At 35.8% G+C, this 18,158-nt stretch overlaps 1 protein-coding gene across 2 annotated transcripts in view; it reads left to right on the forward strand.

Moving 5' to 3' along the window:
• Nucleotides 1-13,449: 13,449 nt before the first annotated feature.
• Nucleotides 13,450-18,158, forward strand: part of LOC145132827 (protein PLANT CADMIUM RESISTANCE 2-like) — a 54,908-nt gene continuing 50,199 nt past the window's right edge. Inside the window, exons 1-4 of one of the 2 annotated variants that reach the window (XM_079067754.1) lie at nt 13,450-13,663; nt 13,817-13,888; nt 13,965-14,177; nt 14,351-14,764. In XM_079067754.1, coding sequence (XP_078923880.1) covers nt 13,504-13,663; nt 13,817-13,888; nt 13,965-14,177; nt 14,351-14,436 — 531 coding nt within the window. In that variant the 5' untranslated portion in view covers nt 13,450-13,503 and the 3' untranslated portion in view covers nt 14,437-14,764. Of the gene's footprint in view, nt 13,664-13,816; nt 13,889-13,964; nt 14,178-14,350; nt 14,765-18,158 lie in introns of those variants that run through there. The other variant, XM_079067755.1, reaches the window with a different exon arrangement.

Genomic DNA, 18,158 nt, shown 5'->3' on the forward strand with positions numbered 1-18,158 from the left:
AAGTTTGTATTTAAGGCTAGTTTTATGTAAAAATAGCATTTTTAACCCTCTTTTGTCAAAAATATCATTTTTGGCTTAAGTTTATGAAAATATGCATTCTCGGCCCCATTTATATATAAATTTATCTTTTTGGCCCAAGACTTAATAAATTTACATTTTCAGCCTTTTTTATCGAAAATTTACATTTTTGGCACAACGCTGTTTAAAATGACACTTAAGCCCACAAAAGTCCAAAAATTTACAATTTTGGCCCTAAAGCCGTGAAAGCCCAAATGAGGCCTATTTGTGATAATTTTCACTTTTAGCCCCTTGAAAATCGCAAATACCATAAAGACTCATATTTATCAAAAATAACTCCTTTTTGGTCCCTTAAGGCCGTGAGTTCTATAAAGATCCTCACTTTTGATTATTTTGTCATTTTTGGCCCTCTCATGCAATTTTCTTAGTTTTAAACAACTTTGAAGTGTTTTAAACCTTTTCTTTACATTATATGTTGTAATAAGTGTGTTGTTCTAGAAATATCATCATAAGTTAGTATATTTTCGATTTTATGAAGTTTATAACACATAATCACACTTATATCATGAAAAACACACAAAATCATGCATATACACATAGATCTACACAAAACAACTTGTATTCTCCCCCAAAACATAGTAAAAAACCGAAAATAGGGGGTATGAACTCACTTTGGTTTGATGATTTCGGTTTTTGATGAAGACTGAGAAGGATCTCGGCCTTAGCAAGCTTCTTGAGTGGAGATCTTGAAGATGTGGGTGGTCCTAGAGCCTATTGTATGAAGCTTTGAAAGAAACTCCTTGAAGAACAAGCACCCACACGATTTTTAGAGCAAGGAAGTAATGGGATTTCTTGAGAGGTTTTGAGAGAATTGGTGTTTGATTTGTGGGTGGCATGAAGATGGTGGTGAGGGATTCTTATGGCCGTGAATAGAAGAACAGGGAGAGAAGAGAGAAGTGAGAAGTGATGGTGCATGGGAGTATGAGAAATGCGTAAATATTTGTTGTGTAATGCATGGGAAACCACTATACAAACATGAGGTATCAAGTTGTTATATCCATGGACTTTTTTTTATATCAAAACCGAGAATGGATTAAGGAGGAAGAAAATTGAATTAGCTTGGGTCATTAATGAATATATTCGAATGTTATAGGGTCTAATATGGAAAATTCGGCCCATTGGGCCCATATGAGAGTTTACGGCCCAATAATGATAAGGAGAGGGAGTTTCGGCCCATTAAGGTTCAAGAAAACATTCACGACCATTAAGTCCCCACAAAAAAGTGAGACATTTTAGGCCTAATAAGGCCCATAAGAAGTCTTATGGCCCAAAAATACTATTATTTAATGAATATGGGTCTATTTAAGGCCCAAATAGGGTTCCTTAACCCAAAATAACCAAATTGAGAGTTTACTGGCCCATTAGGCCCAATAAGAGGATCCTATTCCATTCTGAGTTTGAACTGGGATATTAGGGTTTCTAACCCATAGTTGAGTATATAAGATGCATTGAATTAGGTTTTGAACTTCACTCATGAGTTTTGATTCAATGGTTGATTTTGAATGAGCATAGTACATGACATCAACTTAGATTACAAGTTATACAAGAGTTGATTTTACATGAAGACAGAATTTCCTAGCTAAAAAATGCTAGTTGTGACATCATCCCCCCGTTAGAGAAAATTTTGTCCCAAAATTCTTTTGAAAGATAAAACTATGAACGAGCAAATAGGTGAGAGTACTTTTGCTTCATCTGGTCTTCGCGTTCCCATGTGAATTCCGGACCACACTTAGCTTTCCATCGAACCTTCACAATTGGAATGCGACTCTGTTTTGTGCGCTTCACTTCCCTATCCATTATCTCAACTGGTTCTTCGATGAACAGGAGATTCTCGTTTACTTCAATCTCTTCTAGAGGAATGACAAGGGTTTCATCTGATAAGCACTTTTTTAGGTTCAAGACGTGGAACACGGGGTGTACATTGCTGAGTTCCGCAGGTAGCTGCAGCTTATAAGCCACCGGACCAATCCGGGAAAGAATCTCGAATGGCCCGATGTATCGCGGATTTAGTTTTCCCCGCTTCCCAAAACGGATCATCCTTTTCCAGGGAGAGACCTTCAATAGCACCCGATCTCAGACTTGAAATTCCATAGGTTTTCGTCGATTATCAGCATAGTTCTTTTGTCGTTCACGCGATGCTTGAAGTCGTGTCTTGATTTGGATTATTTTCTCCGTCGTTTCCCGAATGATCTCCGGTCCTGTAAGAGTGCTGCTTGGTGATTTCCCTTTTGCCAGCTGGGTGTCACCCACCTCAGCCCAGCAGAGAGGCGATCTGCATTTGCGACCATACAAAGCCTCAAAAGGAGCAACCTTTATGCTCGTGGGATAGCTGTTGTTGTATGAGAATTCAATTAAGGGCAAGTGGGTATCCCATGATTTGCCAAAATCGATCACGCAGGCTCGGAGCATATCCTCGAGTGTTTGGATGGTTCTCTAACTTTGGCCATCGGTTTGCAGGTGGTAAGCAGTGCTCATGTCTAGTTGTGTTCCCATTGCCTTCTGGAGCGACTGCCAAAATTGTGAAGTAAATCTACTATCCTGATCCGAGATAATAGATACTGGTATCCCATGAGGTCTCACGATCTCTTTTATATAAATTCGTGTTAATCTTTCCATCTTGTACGATTCCCTGATTGGCAGGAAATGAGCGGATTTGGTTAACCTATCGACAATCACCCAGATAGCATCCAATCCGTCCGCTGTCTTAGGTAATTTGGTTATGAAATCCATGGTAATCATTTCTCATTTCCATTCGGGTATCACTAGTTGTTGTAATAACCCCGAGGACTTCTGATATTCCACTTTCACTTTGGCACAAGTGAGACACTTTCCCACGTAAGTGGCGATCTCTACCTTCATATTTGGCCACCAATAATGTTGTTTAATGTCCAGGTACATTTTATCCGAACCTGGATGGATAGAATATCGCGTTTTATGAGCCTCGTTCATGACTACCTCTCTGAATCCTCTGAATTTTGGGACCCAGATTCTATTCATGAAGTAGTAAGCTCCGTCATCTTTAGTTTCAAGGTTTTTATCCATCCCACGCAGCGTTTCATTTGCGGCATTCTCCGGCTTCAATGCCTCTGATTGGGCTCCCTTGATCTGTGAGGTTAGGTGGGAGTGGATGGTTATTGATAATGTCTTCACCCGACGACCCGAGTATTCCTTCCTTCTCAGGGCATCGACTACCATGTTAGCCTTTCCTGGGTGGTACTTGATCTCGCATTCATAATCGTTTCGCAGCTCAACCTACCTTCGATGCCTCATGTTTAGCTCCTTTTGGTTTAGAATGTGCTGGAGGCTTTTGTGATCCATGAAGATGGTGCACTTCGTACCATAGAGGTAGTGCCTCCAAATTTTTAGGGCAAAGACCACGGCTCCGAGCTCGAGATCATGAGTGGTGTAATTTACTTCATGTGTCTTCAGTTTCCTGTACGCGTAAGCTATCACCTTTCCATGCTGCATGAGGACACATCCTAAACCTTGGTTCGAAGCATCGCAATATACTACGAAGTCTTCCGTTCCCTCTAGTAAGGATAACACTGGAGCACTACAGAGGGCTCGCTTCAAGGTTTGGAAGGAAGCTTCTTGCTTGTCAGTCCAGTTGAAGTGTACACCTTTTTGTGTCAGAGTGGTGAGGGGCTAGGCTATCTTGGAGAAGTTCTGAATAAACATTCATTAGTAGCCTGCGAGACCCAAGAATTGTTGGATTTCTGTTGGCGTATTCAGGATTGCCTAGCCTTCAATGGCTTTGATCTTGGAAGGATCCCCATGAATTCCTTCCTCACTGACTACATGACCCAAGAAGTTTACACTGCGAATCCAGAACTCGCATTTGGAGAGTTTCGCATATAGCCTTTCAGCTCTTAGGGTTTCCAAGATTTGACGGAGATGTTCACCGTGCTCCTCCTTGCTTCGAGAGTATATGAGAATATCATCGATGAAGACGATCACGAAAATATCAAGGAATGGACGGCAAACTCGATTCATGAGGTCGATAAATGCTGCGGGGGCATTTGTTAGACCGAAGGGCATCACAATGAATTCATAATGATCGTATTGAGTTCGGAAAGAAGTTTTTGGAATGTCCTCTTCTCAGACTCAGAGCTGATGATAACTAGATCTTAGATCAATTTTGGAGAAGTAACTAGCTCCTTGAAGCTGGTCGAATAGATCGTCAATCCGAGGGAGTGGGTATCGGTTTTTGACGGTGAGTTTGTTCAACTCCTGATAATCGATGCACATTCTGAAGGATCCGTCCTTCTTCTTGACAAACAAGACCGGAGCTCCCTAGGGTGAGAAGCTTGGCCTGATGAATCATTTGTTCAGAAGTTCGCTTAATTGACTGGATAACTCCTGCATTTCGGCGGGAGCTAACCTGTAGGGTAATTTGGCAATTGATGTGGCTCCCGGTATTAGGTCGATTCAAAATTCCACCTGTCTTTCTGGGGGTATTCCCAGAAGGTCTTCAAGAAATACATTCGGGAAGTCGCATGCCACTGGGATGTCTTTAATGTTTACTTCTTCTTTGGTTTTATTCACAACGTTAGCGAGGAAAGCATAGTTTTTCTTGTGCAGGAACTTATGTGCCTTGATGCACGAGATAAGCCGAAGATTGGCGCCAGGTTTATCACCATAGATTATTAGTGTTTTGTGATTGGGGAGGTCAAGGCGAACGGCCTTCTCATGGCACATAATATCAGCACGGTGGGGGCTTAACCAATCCATGCCGATTATCACATCAAAGCTCCTAATATTTACTGGCATCAAATCTATTTGAAATGAATGGTTGTTTAGTGTTAATGTGCACCCTACGTAAACATCTTTGGTTGTTTATGTTTTCCCATTAGCCATCTCCACCGTGAAGGCTTCGTTTAGCTTCTGGGGTTGTTGTTTTAGTAAGTGTTTGAATTTGTTACTAATGAAGCTCCGCTCGGCTCCACTATCGAATAAAATGCATGCGTAAGTGTTGTTAAGTGGGAACGTAACAGTAACAACCGTCAGGTCTTGAACTGCTTCACCTTGTCCCAATGTCAGGACCCTCCCTGATCCTCCTACTCCTTGGTTATTGGCTTTGGGACAATTGCGTCTGAAATGGCCAGTTCCTCAACACCCATAACAAGTGTGACTAGCCCCAACATTATTGTTGTTGTTGTTGTTGTTGTTGTTGTTGTTGTTTTTGTTGTTGTTGTTTTTGTTGTGTTGTTGTTGTTGTTGTTTGGTTGTTGGTTCTGTTGGGGTTGAGAACTTGAGATATGCAGTATCGAACGGTATGGCCCTTACGGTTGCAATTTGTGCACTGTATTTCTCTGCACTCTCCATGGTGGTGAAAGCCGCATTTGTTACACTTAGGTAAAGTCCCCGAGTATTTCCTGGTTGTGGTTTGCGTGGTTAAGGATGGAGCATGTGGTGCTGAGGCAACCTGAACAGTAGCTGCGTGGACTGCTACCGTTTGTTGCTTTTTCAATGACTTGTGGTTTTGTCGCCCTTTTCATTTGTTGTCTTTGTTTTTTTTTGTTATCTTTTCCCTCCTTCTTGGCTTCAGTATCCCCTGCTTTTGTACCCTTCTTGTTTCCATGGTCGTAGAGCTTCTTGGCTAATCTTTTAGCACTGTCATATGTCTCCAGGTTAGCTGCTATTACATTTCCTTGAATTGGAGAGGTTAATCCCCAAATGAATCTTTCAATCTTCTTTCCATCAGACGTGATCATGCCTGGACACAGGAGTGACAACTCACTAAACCTCGAGATGTAAGCAACGATGTCAGAGTTCTGAACTGTGAGATTCCACAGTTCCTGCTCCATCTTTTAGATCTCTCCTCTTGGACAGTATTCTGTCATTAGCATTTCTTTATGCTCCTCCCATGGCATAGCATTCGCCAATGAGAGTGTCATGGCCTCCACGTGACCATTCCACCAAGAAAGTGCTTGATTGACGAATGTGCAAGCTGCAAACTTCACCTTGCACTCTTCCGGGCATCTGCAAATCTCGAATACTGATTCAAGATTTTCTATCCACCTCTTTAGAGTTATCACGCCTCCTATCCCGTTGAAGGTTCGAGGCTTGGAATTCGTGAAATCCTTGTAGGTACAGGTCCTTGTGGGTCCTTGGTATATCCCCTGGTTTGAACTTCCAGCTCCTTGCCCGTTACCTCCACCGTTATCACCATTGTGAATTTGTGCCGGTGCTACGGTGACCGCAGCTGACACTGCCGCTTGGATCGCAGCCGAGTTTACCTCCAGTGGTGTTGGTGCCGTGTTGTTTCCACGATTCGGTCTCTGAGGCATCTTCTGTCATGGAAAGGAAAGATGTTGAGCATTTAGTTCATTCTAGTTTCGAGATTCCTTGAATATAGAGCAATTTCAGTGATTCGGTTGTGTGTGTAAGTGAGTGCATACAATCAATATGAAATAAAAGTAATAGAACACATAGCAGATAACAATATCATGATAAAATATATAACTGCTTTCGTTAATAATAATTTTTTTATACATGAAAATTTGCCTTTATAAGGCATACAATACATGAAAGGAAATAAAATCCGACAGCGTAATGACTCCATGAGTAGTGTAATCACTTAATCATGTAGTCAGTAGAACATAGAGTAGTACATAAAAGAAAATCATAACGGTAGTGGTAATGGATGAAGCCGATCCTAGTCGCGGCGAGAATGGTCTGGTGGTGTAATCAAATGCCAAAATGTCGTGCCACGAGGTCAGCCATCTCACTCATTTCCTTAATGACCTCGTCCCTCTCATGCTCAGCTCGCACTGCTCGAGCTTTTGCTGCTAAAAGTTGCTGTCGGAGGGTGGCAACCTCCTCTTCTAAGGAGCGCGTCCGTTCGGCGGGGTCCTATGGTGCAGCGGGGTGATCATGTAGCATCTCTGAGGGGCGAGGCTCGCTGGGGACTTCCTCAATGTCTCCTGCTTCTTCCATCTCTTCGTCAGATTTCTCATACTCGTAGTCGGTCTCCACCTACTCCTCAGGCCCTATACCTGGACCTGCTCCTTGCACCATGCCCGGTTCTCCTTCGATCAACCTTTTGGCCACTAGGGCCTGATAGTAAAGGATACCCTGCTGAAACTCCTCCATGATGACTGCGCGAGAAATGGATGGGTGAGAAATGTGTAAGGAAAGTATATGTAGATAGCATTCCAATTACCCTTATAGTATTTTAATTGTTTATGTTTGAGTTCCTTAAACCTTTTGGATACAAGGTTGGTAAGTTTCTAGATTCATTGCCCACCATGATCACTCCCAAACACATGTTGGCCGTATTTAGAATAAATATAGTTGATCAGGCTCTATTTATCCCCAATACGACTACATAACTGCCCGGGTTTAACCACGCTGTTCAATTTCCTCCAGAGACTTTTAGTGTTATCATATCAGTGCACACCTAGGTATGTATGTTAATTATTTTATTCAGAGTGTTTTAGTCTCAATGTATTTATAGCTGCATATCTTGCATGATTAGATATGCCAGTTCACTATAAACAATGCTCTGATACTGAATGTGAAAATTTATTACAGGTCATCATCCAAGGTCTTAAGAGCTATAAAAAGTTGTACTTGATTATTGATTTGCTCATGTAAGTCCGTATCCATTTTTATAAGTTTTTATGAAAATTAAGTACATGTAATATCTTGTACAAAGTAGGATAAGACATTTAAATCCATTGTGTCACACCCCCGAACCAGACGGCGGAAACGTCCGGGGGCTTGGGTGACTTCATTTTTGTAGTATCATCACAGTGTATATAATTGAAACCAAAAATCATCATCATCACACATGTAATATTACAACTGTCATTGTTTACATCAAGTATTGTATTTTAATATTACATGCCAAAATATCCAAATATAGTACTAACAAAACACAACAAAATATCCAGGTATTCTTGCTGACCAAGCTGCTCAACGATTTCTCTGAGAATACAAGTTAATTTAAAAAGGTCGACATAAAAAATGTTGGTGAGTTCATAAGCATGTTTTGAGAAAATGTTTTGTATTGCTTTGTAATTACCAGAAAATCCGATATTTTCTGAAAACGGTTTGAAAGGTTTGTGTCATATCTTGAATTAATGCATGTGTGTTAATGTTTCTGAGTGTATGAAGTGAATAATTCCAGGCAACCCGATGTTGTCTGTTTATAAAAAGACGTTGTGATTTCATTACCCTAAAACTGAATACAATGAGTGTGTGTTCCCGTATTATCGATAGATGTTGTATTCCGTAAATTTTATGATGGTGTTAATTCCTCTAAGCGAGTCGTTATAACCATACTTAATAATGACAAATTCGCCTGTCATGACGTTCCTTGAGACGCAAACGTGTTCATGGTAAGGTTTCTCACCCTAGACTGGCCTAGTCTAACTGTAGCGAACAACTCAGGTGTGGGGTGTCACCCCCGTATAGATCTATACACAAACTTTCGTTCTCCCTCCAGGAGACTCTGGTTATAACTACAGGCTACGATTGTACACTCAATATGTGTCAACCGAAATTTCTCACAAGATCCTTAACCAAATTTACGCGAATATGAAATTGCACAGAGTATATTATTTTCGTATAAGTATTTAGTTTTTATAGCCCAACGTGTATGTTTGTGAATGTGCGAAGTCAACAAGCATGTAAATGGACCACGAAGGCCCAATAAACATGTAAGGTATATTCCAGGCCCGAATGAACATGTAAAAGGAAAACTAAGGCCCACTAAACATGTAAATTATAATCCAGGCCCAATAAGCATGCAAGGTGAATTTTAGGCCCAATAAACATGTAAAAGGACAACTAAGGCCCACTAAACATGTAAATTATATTCTAGGCCCAATAAGCATGTAATTGACGTAATTGATTCGTTTTATGTTTCGCTGGTTGTTAAGTTTAGTTGTTTACAAAAATGACATTAAAAGGCCCATTTTTAGTAAAAAGACGTTTTTGGTCCTTAAAACTGAAAATTTTACAATGTAGGCTCATTTTTGGTAAAAATGACACTTTAGGTCCTTTAAGGCCAAACGTTTGTATTTAAGGCTAGTTTTAAGTAAAAATAGCATTTTAACCCTCTTTTGTCAAAAATTATTATTTTTGGCTGAAGTTTATGAAAATGTGCATTCTCGACCCCATTTATAAATAAATTTATCTTTTTGGCTCAAGATTTAATAAATTTACATTTTCAGCCCTTTTTATCGAAAATTTACATTTTTGGCACAACTTTGTTTAAAATGACACTTAAGCCCACAAAAGTCCAAAATTTTACAATTATGGCCCAAAAGCCATGAAAGCCCAAATGAGGCCCATTTGTGATAATTTTCACTTTTAGCCCGTTGAAAATCGCAAATACCATAAAGATTCATATTTATCAAAAATAACTCCTTTTTGGTCCCTTAAGGCCGTGAGTTCTATAAAGAACCTCAGTTTTGATTATTTTGTCATTTTTGGCCCTCTCATGCAATTTTCTTAGTTTTAAACAACTTTGAAGTGTTTTAAACCTTTTCTTTACATTATATGTTGTAATAAGTCTTATGTTCTATAACTATCATCATAAGTTAGTATATTTTCGAGTTTATTAAGCTTATAATACATAATCACACTTATATCATGAAAATCACACAAAATCATGCATATATACATAGATCTACACAAAACAACTTGTATTATCCCTCAAAACATAGTAAAAACCGAAAATAGGGGGTATGAACTCACTTTGGTTTGATGATTTCGGTTTTTGATGAAGATTGAGAAGGATCTCGGCCTTAGCAAGCTTCTTGAGTGGAGATCTTGAAGATGTGGGTGGTCCTAGAGCCTAGTATATGAAGCTTTGAAAGAAACTCCTTGAAGAACAAGCACCCACACGATTTTTAGAGCAAGGAAGTAATGGGATTTCTTGAGAGTTTTTGAGAGAATTGGTGTTTGATTTGTGGGTGGCATGAAGATGGTGGAGAGGGCTTCTTATGGTCGAGAATAGAAGAACAAGGAGAGAAGAGAGAAGTGAGATGTGATGGTGCATGAGAGTATGAGAAATGCGTAAATATTTGTTGTGTAATGCATGGGAAACCACTATACAAACATGAGGTGTCAAGTTGTTATATCCATGGACTTTTTTTTATATCAAAACTGAGAAGGGATTAAGGAGGAAGAGAATTGAATTAGCTTGGGTCATTAATGAATATATTCGAATGTTATTGGGTCTAATATGGAAAATTCGGCCCATTGGGCCCATATGAGAGTTTACGGCCCAATAATGATAAGGAGAGGGAGTTTACGGCCCATTAAGCTTCAAGAAAACATGCACGACCCATTAAGGCCCATGACAACAAAGTGAGACATTTTAGGCCCAATAAGGCCCATGAGAAGTCTTGTGGCCTAAAAATGCTATTATTTAATGAATATGGGTCTATTTAAGGCCCAAATAGGGTTCCTTAACCCAAAATAGGCAAATTGAGAGTTTACTGACCCATTAGGCCTAATAATAGGATCCTGGTCCATTTTGAGTTTGAACTGGGATATTAGGATTTCAAACCTATAGTTGAGTATATGAGATGCATTGAATTAGGTTTTGAACTTCACTCACGAGTTTTGATTCAAATGGTGGATTTTGAATGAGCATAGTACATGACATCAACTTAGATTACAAGTTATACAAGAGTTGATTTTACATGAAGACAAAATTTCCTAGCTAAAAATGCTAGGTGTGACACATTGTATTTGTATGAATTGAATAAGTTTGTATTTAAGTTAATTTCGTGAAATACATTGAATAAATGCAAAGTACAATGTTATAACCGACAATGTTTATTAGTTTCTATCACTATACCGTTGTTATTCCGTTAGTGATAATATGTCCTCAGTTTTCGTCTATAATTTGGTGATAGACCTTTTCGTCATAAATCCGCCCGTAAAGATTACACATGTGCTAAATTTTGATAACCTAGATTCAGTCGGTAATGCTCGTATTGACAGAATACATATATTTACAGTCATGCTAATTATTATTTATGTTGTTAAAAAGTTCTTAAAATTTAATTCTCTACAAAATAAGCACATGAAAATTTAAAAAAATATTATTCTTTAAATTTTTATTTTTTATAACAAAACTCCCCCAAAAAATATCCAAAACCCATAAAAATTTAAGAGACATTTCTGTTAAAGATACTAGTGACTTTGTAAAAATAATTTTTGAAAAATAAGTTTTAGAAGTGTTCATATTTTAATTTTAAGAAATTTTAGATTTTATAAAATATAATGGATTTTTTTTTATCAAAATTTTAAAAAAAACAAATAATAGAATTCTTCGTAATACTATTTTAGTGAGTTTGTTAAAGAAAATTTTCAAAATGATTATTATTAAGTATGCAAATGTTTTCTTTAAATAATGATTACTAGTTTTTTTTTAAATAATTGAATATAGTATGATCCAAAATAAGATGATTCGAGATATTTATGATTCAAAGTATTTATTATACTAAAAATATTATTATTCACCATGTTTATAATCCTTAATTTGTTATGATCTAAAAATATTTTGATTCAAATACTTTATGATCATTAATCATATAGTTTATGATTCAAAATTAAATGATTCAAAATATATAATGATTTAAAATTTGTTTTCTGAACAATACTTTATTAATTGGATATATTATTGGTCAAAAATCACATTATTCAAAAATAATATAATCGAAAATATTATGATTCAAAATAATTTGATTCAAAATTTTATAATCCAAAAATAATATGAACGGAACAAATTATATGATTAATCTTTTCCTTATTTAAAAATTTTATAATTGTTAAATATTAAAAACTCAAAAAGATATTTAGTTCAAAAACAAAACACTAGTAACTTTAAATATGTATAAAATACAGTAAAAAATTTAAAAAAAAATTAAAAAAACCTTAAAACCGAGTATATATGTAAGTAATTTTTTTTTTAAAAATAGAATATAAATTTTTTATTTAAAAAAACGAAAAAAATAATAAAATACACTTAAATGATGTTCTATAGATGTTTCTTGCACGTGATTAAATCCTCGAGTACATATTAATTACCACAAATGTGTTTCACATCCGAACGTGTCATGTCCAAGTATAGGGTTTGATGTTTGTCACATTGATGAAATGGTTGATGTAGAAGTGTCATCGCGGTCCTCACTATTTTTTTGAGTTTTCATCGGATCCACACCCTATATATATATATATATATATATATATATATATATATATATATATATTACAAACATTTGCAGTGTACAAATCGATAAAACATATATTTTACGTGAATATATATATATATATATATATATATATATATATATATATATATATATATTACAAACATTTGCAGTGTACAAATCGATAAAACATATATTTTATGTGAATAAATTATTTTTTAAGTGAAAATACTACCTCCCATCCTATAAACTATATCACATGACTCGAGATGGAAGGTGTAATCCTAAAACTAAAGTCTAGTATTTTTGTTACCAATGGAAGTGTAATCCTAAAACTAATGTCTAGTATTTTTGTTACCATTATTCTTTTATGTCCAAAGGATATAGAATAGGTACACCATAAATTTGAAAATTAAAGGGAAGTTTTAAACTTCAACTTATATGTCACATTTACTCGACTAACAGCTTGATAGTGGAGTTTGTGGTTAATATATTTTCTTTGCTTTCCAAGAAAAAAAACATTCCTTCAACTAACTTTCTTTGAATATTCATTTCTCATTTTCGTATCAGTTTCTGTAAATATTAATTATGCCCAACCTTCGAAAGATTGAGTTTGGAAGGAACCCACCTTGAATTTTCTAAAAGAAGACAACCTACGCTTACTTTCATGTAATTAGTCTTCAAGCCTTAGTCTTCTAGAATCTAGACTAAACTTAAAAGTCCACCACGCGCAATTTCTCTTCAACTTCTATACAGAAAATATATAAAGTTTTATATTTATTGCAAGGGTTACTATAGAATTTACACATCATGTATTCTTTTACATACGTGATGTTTGTATCTTGAACAACATGAGATTTATTCTTTTTTAATTTTTTTTAAATGACAAATATATTAAACTACTCCTAAATTATTTAATTATTTCTACTGCAGGACTTGAACCATCGACCAGATCTCAAAGAATGCTACCCCTAGACTAAAAGCCATTTGGTTAAAAAATAAGAAAAAAAAAAAACATGAGACTTAAGATTTTAGAATGATATTTTCTGACTGAAATGGACTTGGTCTAAAATTTTATTAATAAGAAGTTTAATTCCAAGTTAGCGGATATAAAATGTATTTATTTGCTGCTGTCAATTCTTACTGTTTAAATGTTCCTGTAGTCCATAAATATATGATACGTAAACAGACTCTATCTCATAATGTAATCCGAAGCAAACAGTACCACTAACTATTGGATTGAATAGTCATGTATTCCCAAAATTCTACACCACCGTCAGTCCTTCCACCAGGATATGGTCAACCACCCCCAGGACCACCATATGCCGCTGGGCTTTCAGCTTCACCTCTGGTGTCTCAGACCTCCTGGTCAAGTGGACTTTGTGACTGTTGCCTTGATATCCCTAACTGTAAGTCATCGAAACTTGCAAATCATCCTAAACGCATGCATAAATACGTATTATGTTTCATTAATCATTAACTAAGGGATATTATCCTCTTTCCACTTTATGTGTATTTATTCATGGAATAATATTTACTTTACTTTACTTTTCGAACCGTAGGTTGTATAACATGTTGGTGTCCTTGCATTACTTTCGGACAAATAGCTGAGATTGTTGACAATGGAACAACTTGTAAGTTGTCTAATTAACAAGAATTATTGTGGATGATTCGTGATGGAGATTAATAGTTTGATTTGTTCATACACAGCTTGTGGAGTACATGGAACTCTCTATGCGTTGATCAATGTTCTAACCGGTTGTGGATGCATTTATTCTTGCTTTAATCGTACCAAGATGAGGCGCCAATATGGATTGCCTGAAGTTCCTACTAATGATTGCTGCGTTCATTTCTGCTGTGGGCCATGTGCCTTGTGTCAAGAGTATCGCGAGCTTCAACGCCATGGATTCGACTTGTCTATTGGTAATCATCTCTCTAAATTAAATACTGAAATACTGATATATGTAGCTGTTATTCCACCCATTTTTGTTGTATACTTGATTTACATATATAGGATTGTGTGGGCAATCGTGTTGCTAGAAAACTAACTCTTTGGCAAAAATTAATGATACCATCGATTTTCTAAATACTATTAGGTTGGCAAGGAAATATGGATAGGTCGAGGATGTCTAACAATGGAGTCCAAATTCCATCCACTCCTCTTGGAGGAATGAATCGTTAGTTACTTATCGGTTGTTTACACACGAATTATGTAAATCATACATTAGTGATGTTTAAATTAGTCCAACAAAGGTGCATATGATCATTCGGAGGCATTGATGAATCCAAATCTTTTATGATGCCCTGGAAAGGGAAAGCTTGATTTTTACAAAAGACACTGCGTTTACACGAAAATTCTAATTTGACTCTGTATTATTTTTTTGTCTCAAATTTGATACTGTGTTTTCTAATTTTTTAAAATTCTGACCACTTAACCAATCAACCCGGTTACTTGCTGACGTGGTATGATGACGTGTCAGTTTTGATGACGTGGAATGCTGAAATGACATGCTGACGTGTCAAAATTGATTATTTTTTCCACAAAAGACACTAAGTTTTCATTTTTTTTCGATTTTGACATTAAGTTTATTTTTTTTCAATTTTAACACTCTATTTTTTTGTTCCAAATCGAAAATCATTTTTTTCAATTTTGTTCAATGCCGATCATTTTCTATTTGAAACCTTATAATTATTTAATCGTAAATAAAAATATGTGTAAAATCTACAACAAAAAATAAAATAAATAATATTTCATAAGTGGTAATTGATAAAATTTTGTTATTCTTATTTGAAGTTTATGGTTAGTTCGGCTAGCTTTATATAACTAAAAATATTTATAAAACATATGCTTTGAATGTAAAAAAAATTTGTATTTATATAAAAATATGGTTTTTAAATAAAAAAAATGTTTTTATATGGTTTAAAATGTAAAAAAAAAATATTTATACGATTTCAAATGGAAAATGGTCAGCATTAAACAAAATCGAAAAAAATAATGTTCGATTTGGAACAAAAAAATAAAGTTTTAAAAATTAAAAAAAAATAAACTTAATGTCAAATTAGAATTTTCGTGTAAACTTAGTGTCTTTTGTGTTATTTACCCATTTTTAATTTTGAATATAGAATTCCTTTATAATTCTGTCTGTGATAAAGAGTCTTGCGGTTTGCAAGCAATAGGATCAATCAGCTATGAATTGTAATGAGAGGTCCATGGTTTTGGTAGCTCTACATATTTCACAACTTTTTTTTTCAAAGAAAATACCTACCTTTTAACATTTCATCAAATTTTATTACTTTCTACTCCAAATAATATTTATTTATTTATAAAATATTTACGTTAAAATATAATATATATAATCTAAAACTCATATTACTTAAATTAATACTTAACTTAAGAATATATTTAACACTCATGCCAAATATATTTAACCAAATCAGAACCAACACTACAAAATATCACTACAAGAAAAAGAGACATTAGCGGTGAAAAAAGTCACTCGTAAAAGATAGATTTGTTGTCGGTAAAGACAATAGCAGCGACACGTTGCCGATAAAAAATCGTTGGTATTGCCATGTCGCTATTGCTCAAAATATCACTGCTAAAATATTTGTCGCCATTAATAACCCTGTCGCCAATAATACCCTTTGTCACCGGTAATACCCTTTGTCGCCGATAACAGATAACAGTGTCGCCGGTAATATTATTTTTCATTCTTTTTTTAAATCAAAACTTTGCGGGTATAAAAAAACCGATACGTAACGACATAAAATGCAGGAAAAAAATACATTAAGACATCGAATTAGGTACCAAAGCGTTATAATTCCATCTGCAAATACCAAAATAAACAAAAAAAAATGTTATAATTCCAACAAGTACCAAAGTGTCACCACAAGTCTAACATACAAAACACAAACTAATTATCCAACGAACTATCATCTTCGTTCCCCTAGTTTCCTCCTTGAGCATCACTTTGTGGTTTCCCTGATTGAAAAAACACATAAAGTTCATCCCTACACGCCGGGTCGTTAAACATTGCATGAAGATTTTCCAACTACATAATAACTAACAAATATAAATTTATAAGTTAAACTATCAAACATAAACAAAAATTACCAAAGTACATTTATATCTCTTGCACTTAAATACAAGAAATACCAAAATTACGTTACTATTTCTTGCACTTGGGACATAAACACAATTACCAAATTAACATGCTTCTATTGATGCCAAAGTACATTGTTATTTTTAAACTAGTGACAAAAAAGCAAACCTCATTGCTATTTCTTGCACTTGGAACATAAACACAATTACAAAATCATCATGCATCTATTAATCATTATATAGAAATATGAGACTTTGAAATTAAATAGTCTTGTTTTACAAGAAATGATAGCTTACTTTCTACTTTTTTGTGCTAAACAACATTAAATACAAGAAATACAAAAGTGCATTACTATTTGTTGTAAATGGGCCAAAACACAATTACAATCATAATTACCAAATCAACATACATTTATTGATACCAAAGTACATTGCTATTTCTTGCACTTTGGACAAAAAAAATCAAAGTACATTGCTATTTCTTGCACTTACGACAATTACCAAAGCTTTTAGCAAATAATCACCACAAGCCTAAATTACCAAATCAACATGCATTTATTGATCATTATATGAGACTTCGAAATTAAATAGTATTGTTTTGCCTGGGATGGTTGCGACTGTGGTGGCTGCGATGGCCGTACCATCGGCGGGATGATAGAAGGTTTTCAGCCGTTGCTTATGGTATGGACTCGACGAGAACCTAATACTTTCTCGAAACATGCTCTTTCTTCAGCGGGTGTTAAATCTCTTTCTTTAGTTAACCCTTGCATTTGTTGTAAGAGCTCTTGCACTAATCGATTATATGTTTTCCAAAAATGATTAACAATTAAGTATACATAAAAACTTAATTATATAATATAATTATAATTAAATACTTACGTATTAGATTATATTTTAAATAAATAATTACATAAAAAATTATATTATATTTTAAATAAATAATTACATATATCGTACGTTACCTTTTTATAGCAAGTACTGTTATACGAGCTCGACCCCCACGGTTCACGGACGTTTGCAGTTCACATATTTTGTTGTTTCTTGCCGAAACAGTTAAGTGTTCATCCGTTTGGAAATACTTAACTGATTTCCTCCGATTATCAACATCCATATCATCCGGGGGTGGCTAATGGTCTCGGGGTATCCTTATACCTTAGGACTAGTAATGAAGCACAAAGCTAAAAAGGAAGTGGGAAAGCGCCCGACTGCGAAGCTGACAGAATTTTTTCAATCTACGAGTACGAGTAGCAAAGGGGGTACCCCAGGGGAATGTGAAATGTGGAATGAATCAGGAAGTCGCCCTTTTGTTAAAATTCCTTCTCCTCTCTTTCAGATTTCAGACCCTTGTCTTTGATTTCTGCCAAAAGATCTTTACTGTATATCCAATCTTGGATCTTGGACTGGCCGCATTCCCATTTATATTATCAAATATAGGTAAGGCCAACCCGTCCCTTCATCATTTCATTTTTTGTAACGAGAATATATATTGGTACGAAGCGCAAGTACTTAGCTTAGAGCCCTGAGCTCCTCGGATCGGAAGAAGACCAAACTGCGAAAGGAGAAGCCCTCTTCAGAACCCATACCCTAAGTCGATTCTTTTTCTTTTATTTATTCAGAATGAGCCGCTGACACTTGCTTGCGCATGAACATCATGAACATGCGGTAGACTTCTCGGAGGTGCCAGTAAGGCTAAGGCGGCTCTGGCTGCATTTGCCAAATCCGAGGGCTGAGGGGTGCCCACTGGTCTACAGCATATGATGCGGGTTATTGCCCATGCCTTTTTGTTTATAGAGATCGACTAG

This window comes from Lactuca virosa, chromosome 8 (genome assembly GCF_052849685.1).
Source record: "Lactuca virosa cultivar CGN04683 chromosome 8, Lactuca_virosa_CGN04683_v6, whole genome shotgun sequence".
In the NCBI taxonomy this organism is placed as follows: domain Eukaryota; kingdom Viridiplantae; phylum Streptophyta; class Magnoliopsida; order Asterales; family Asteraceae; genus Lactuca; species Lactuca virosa.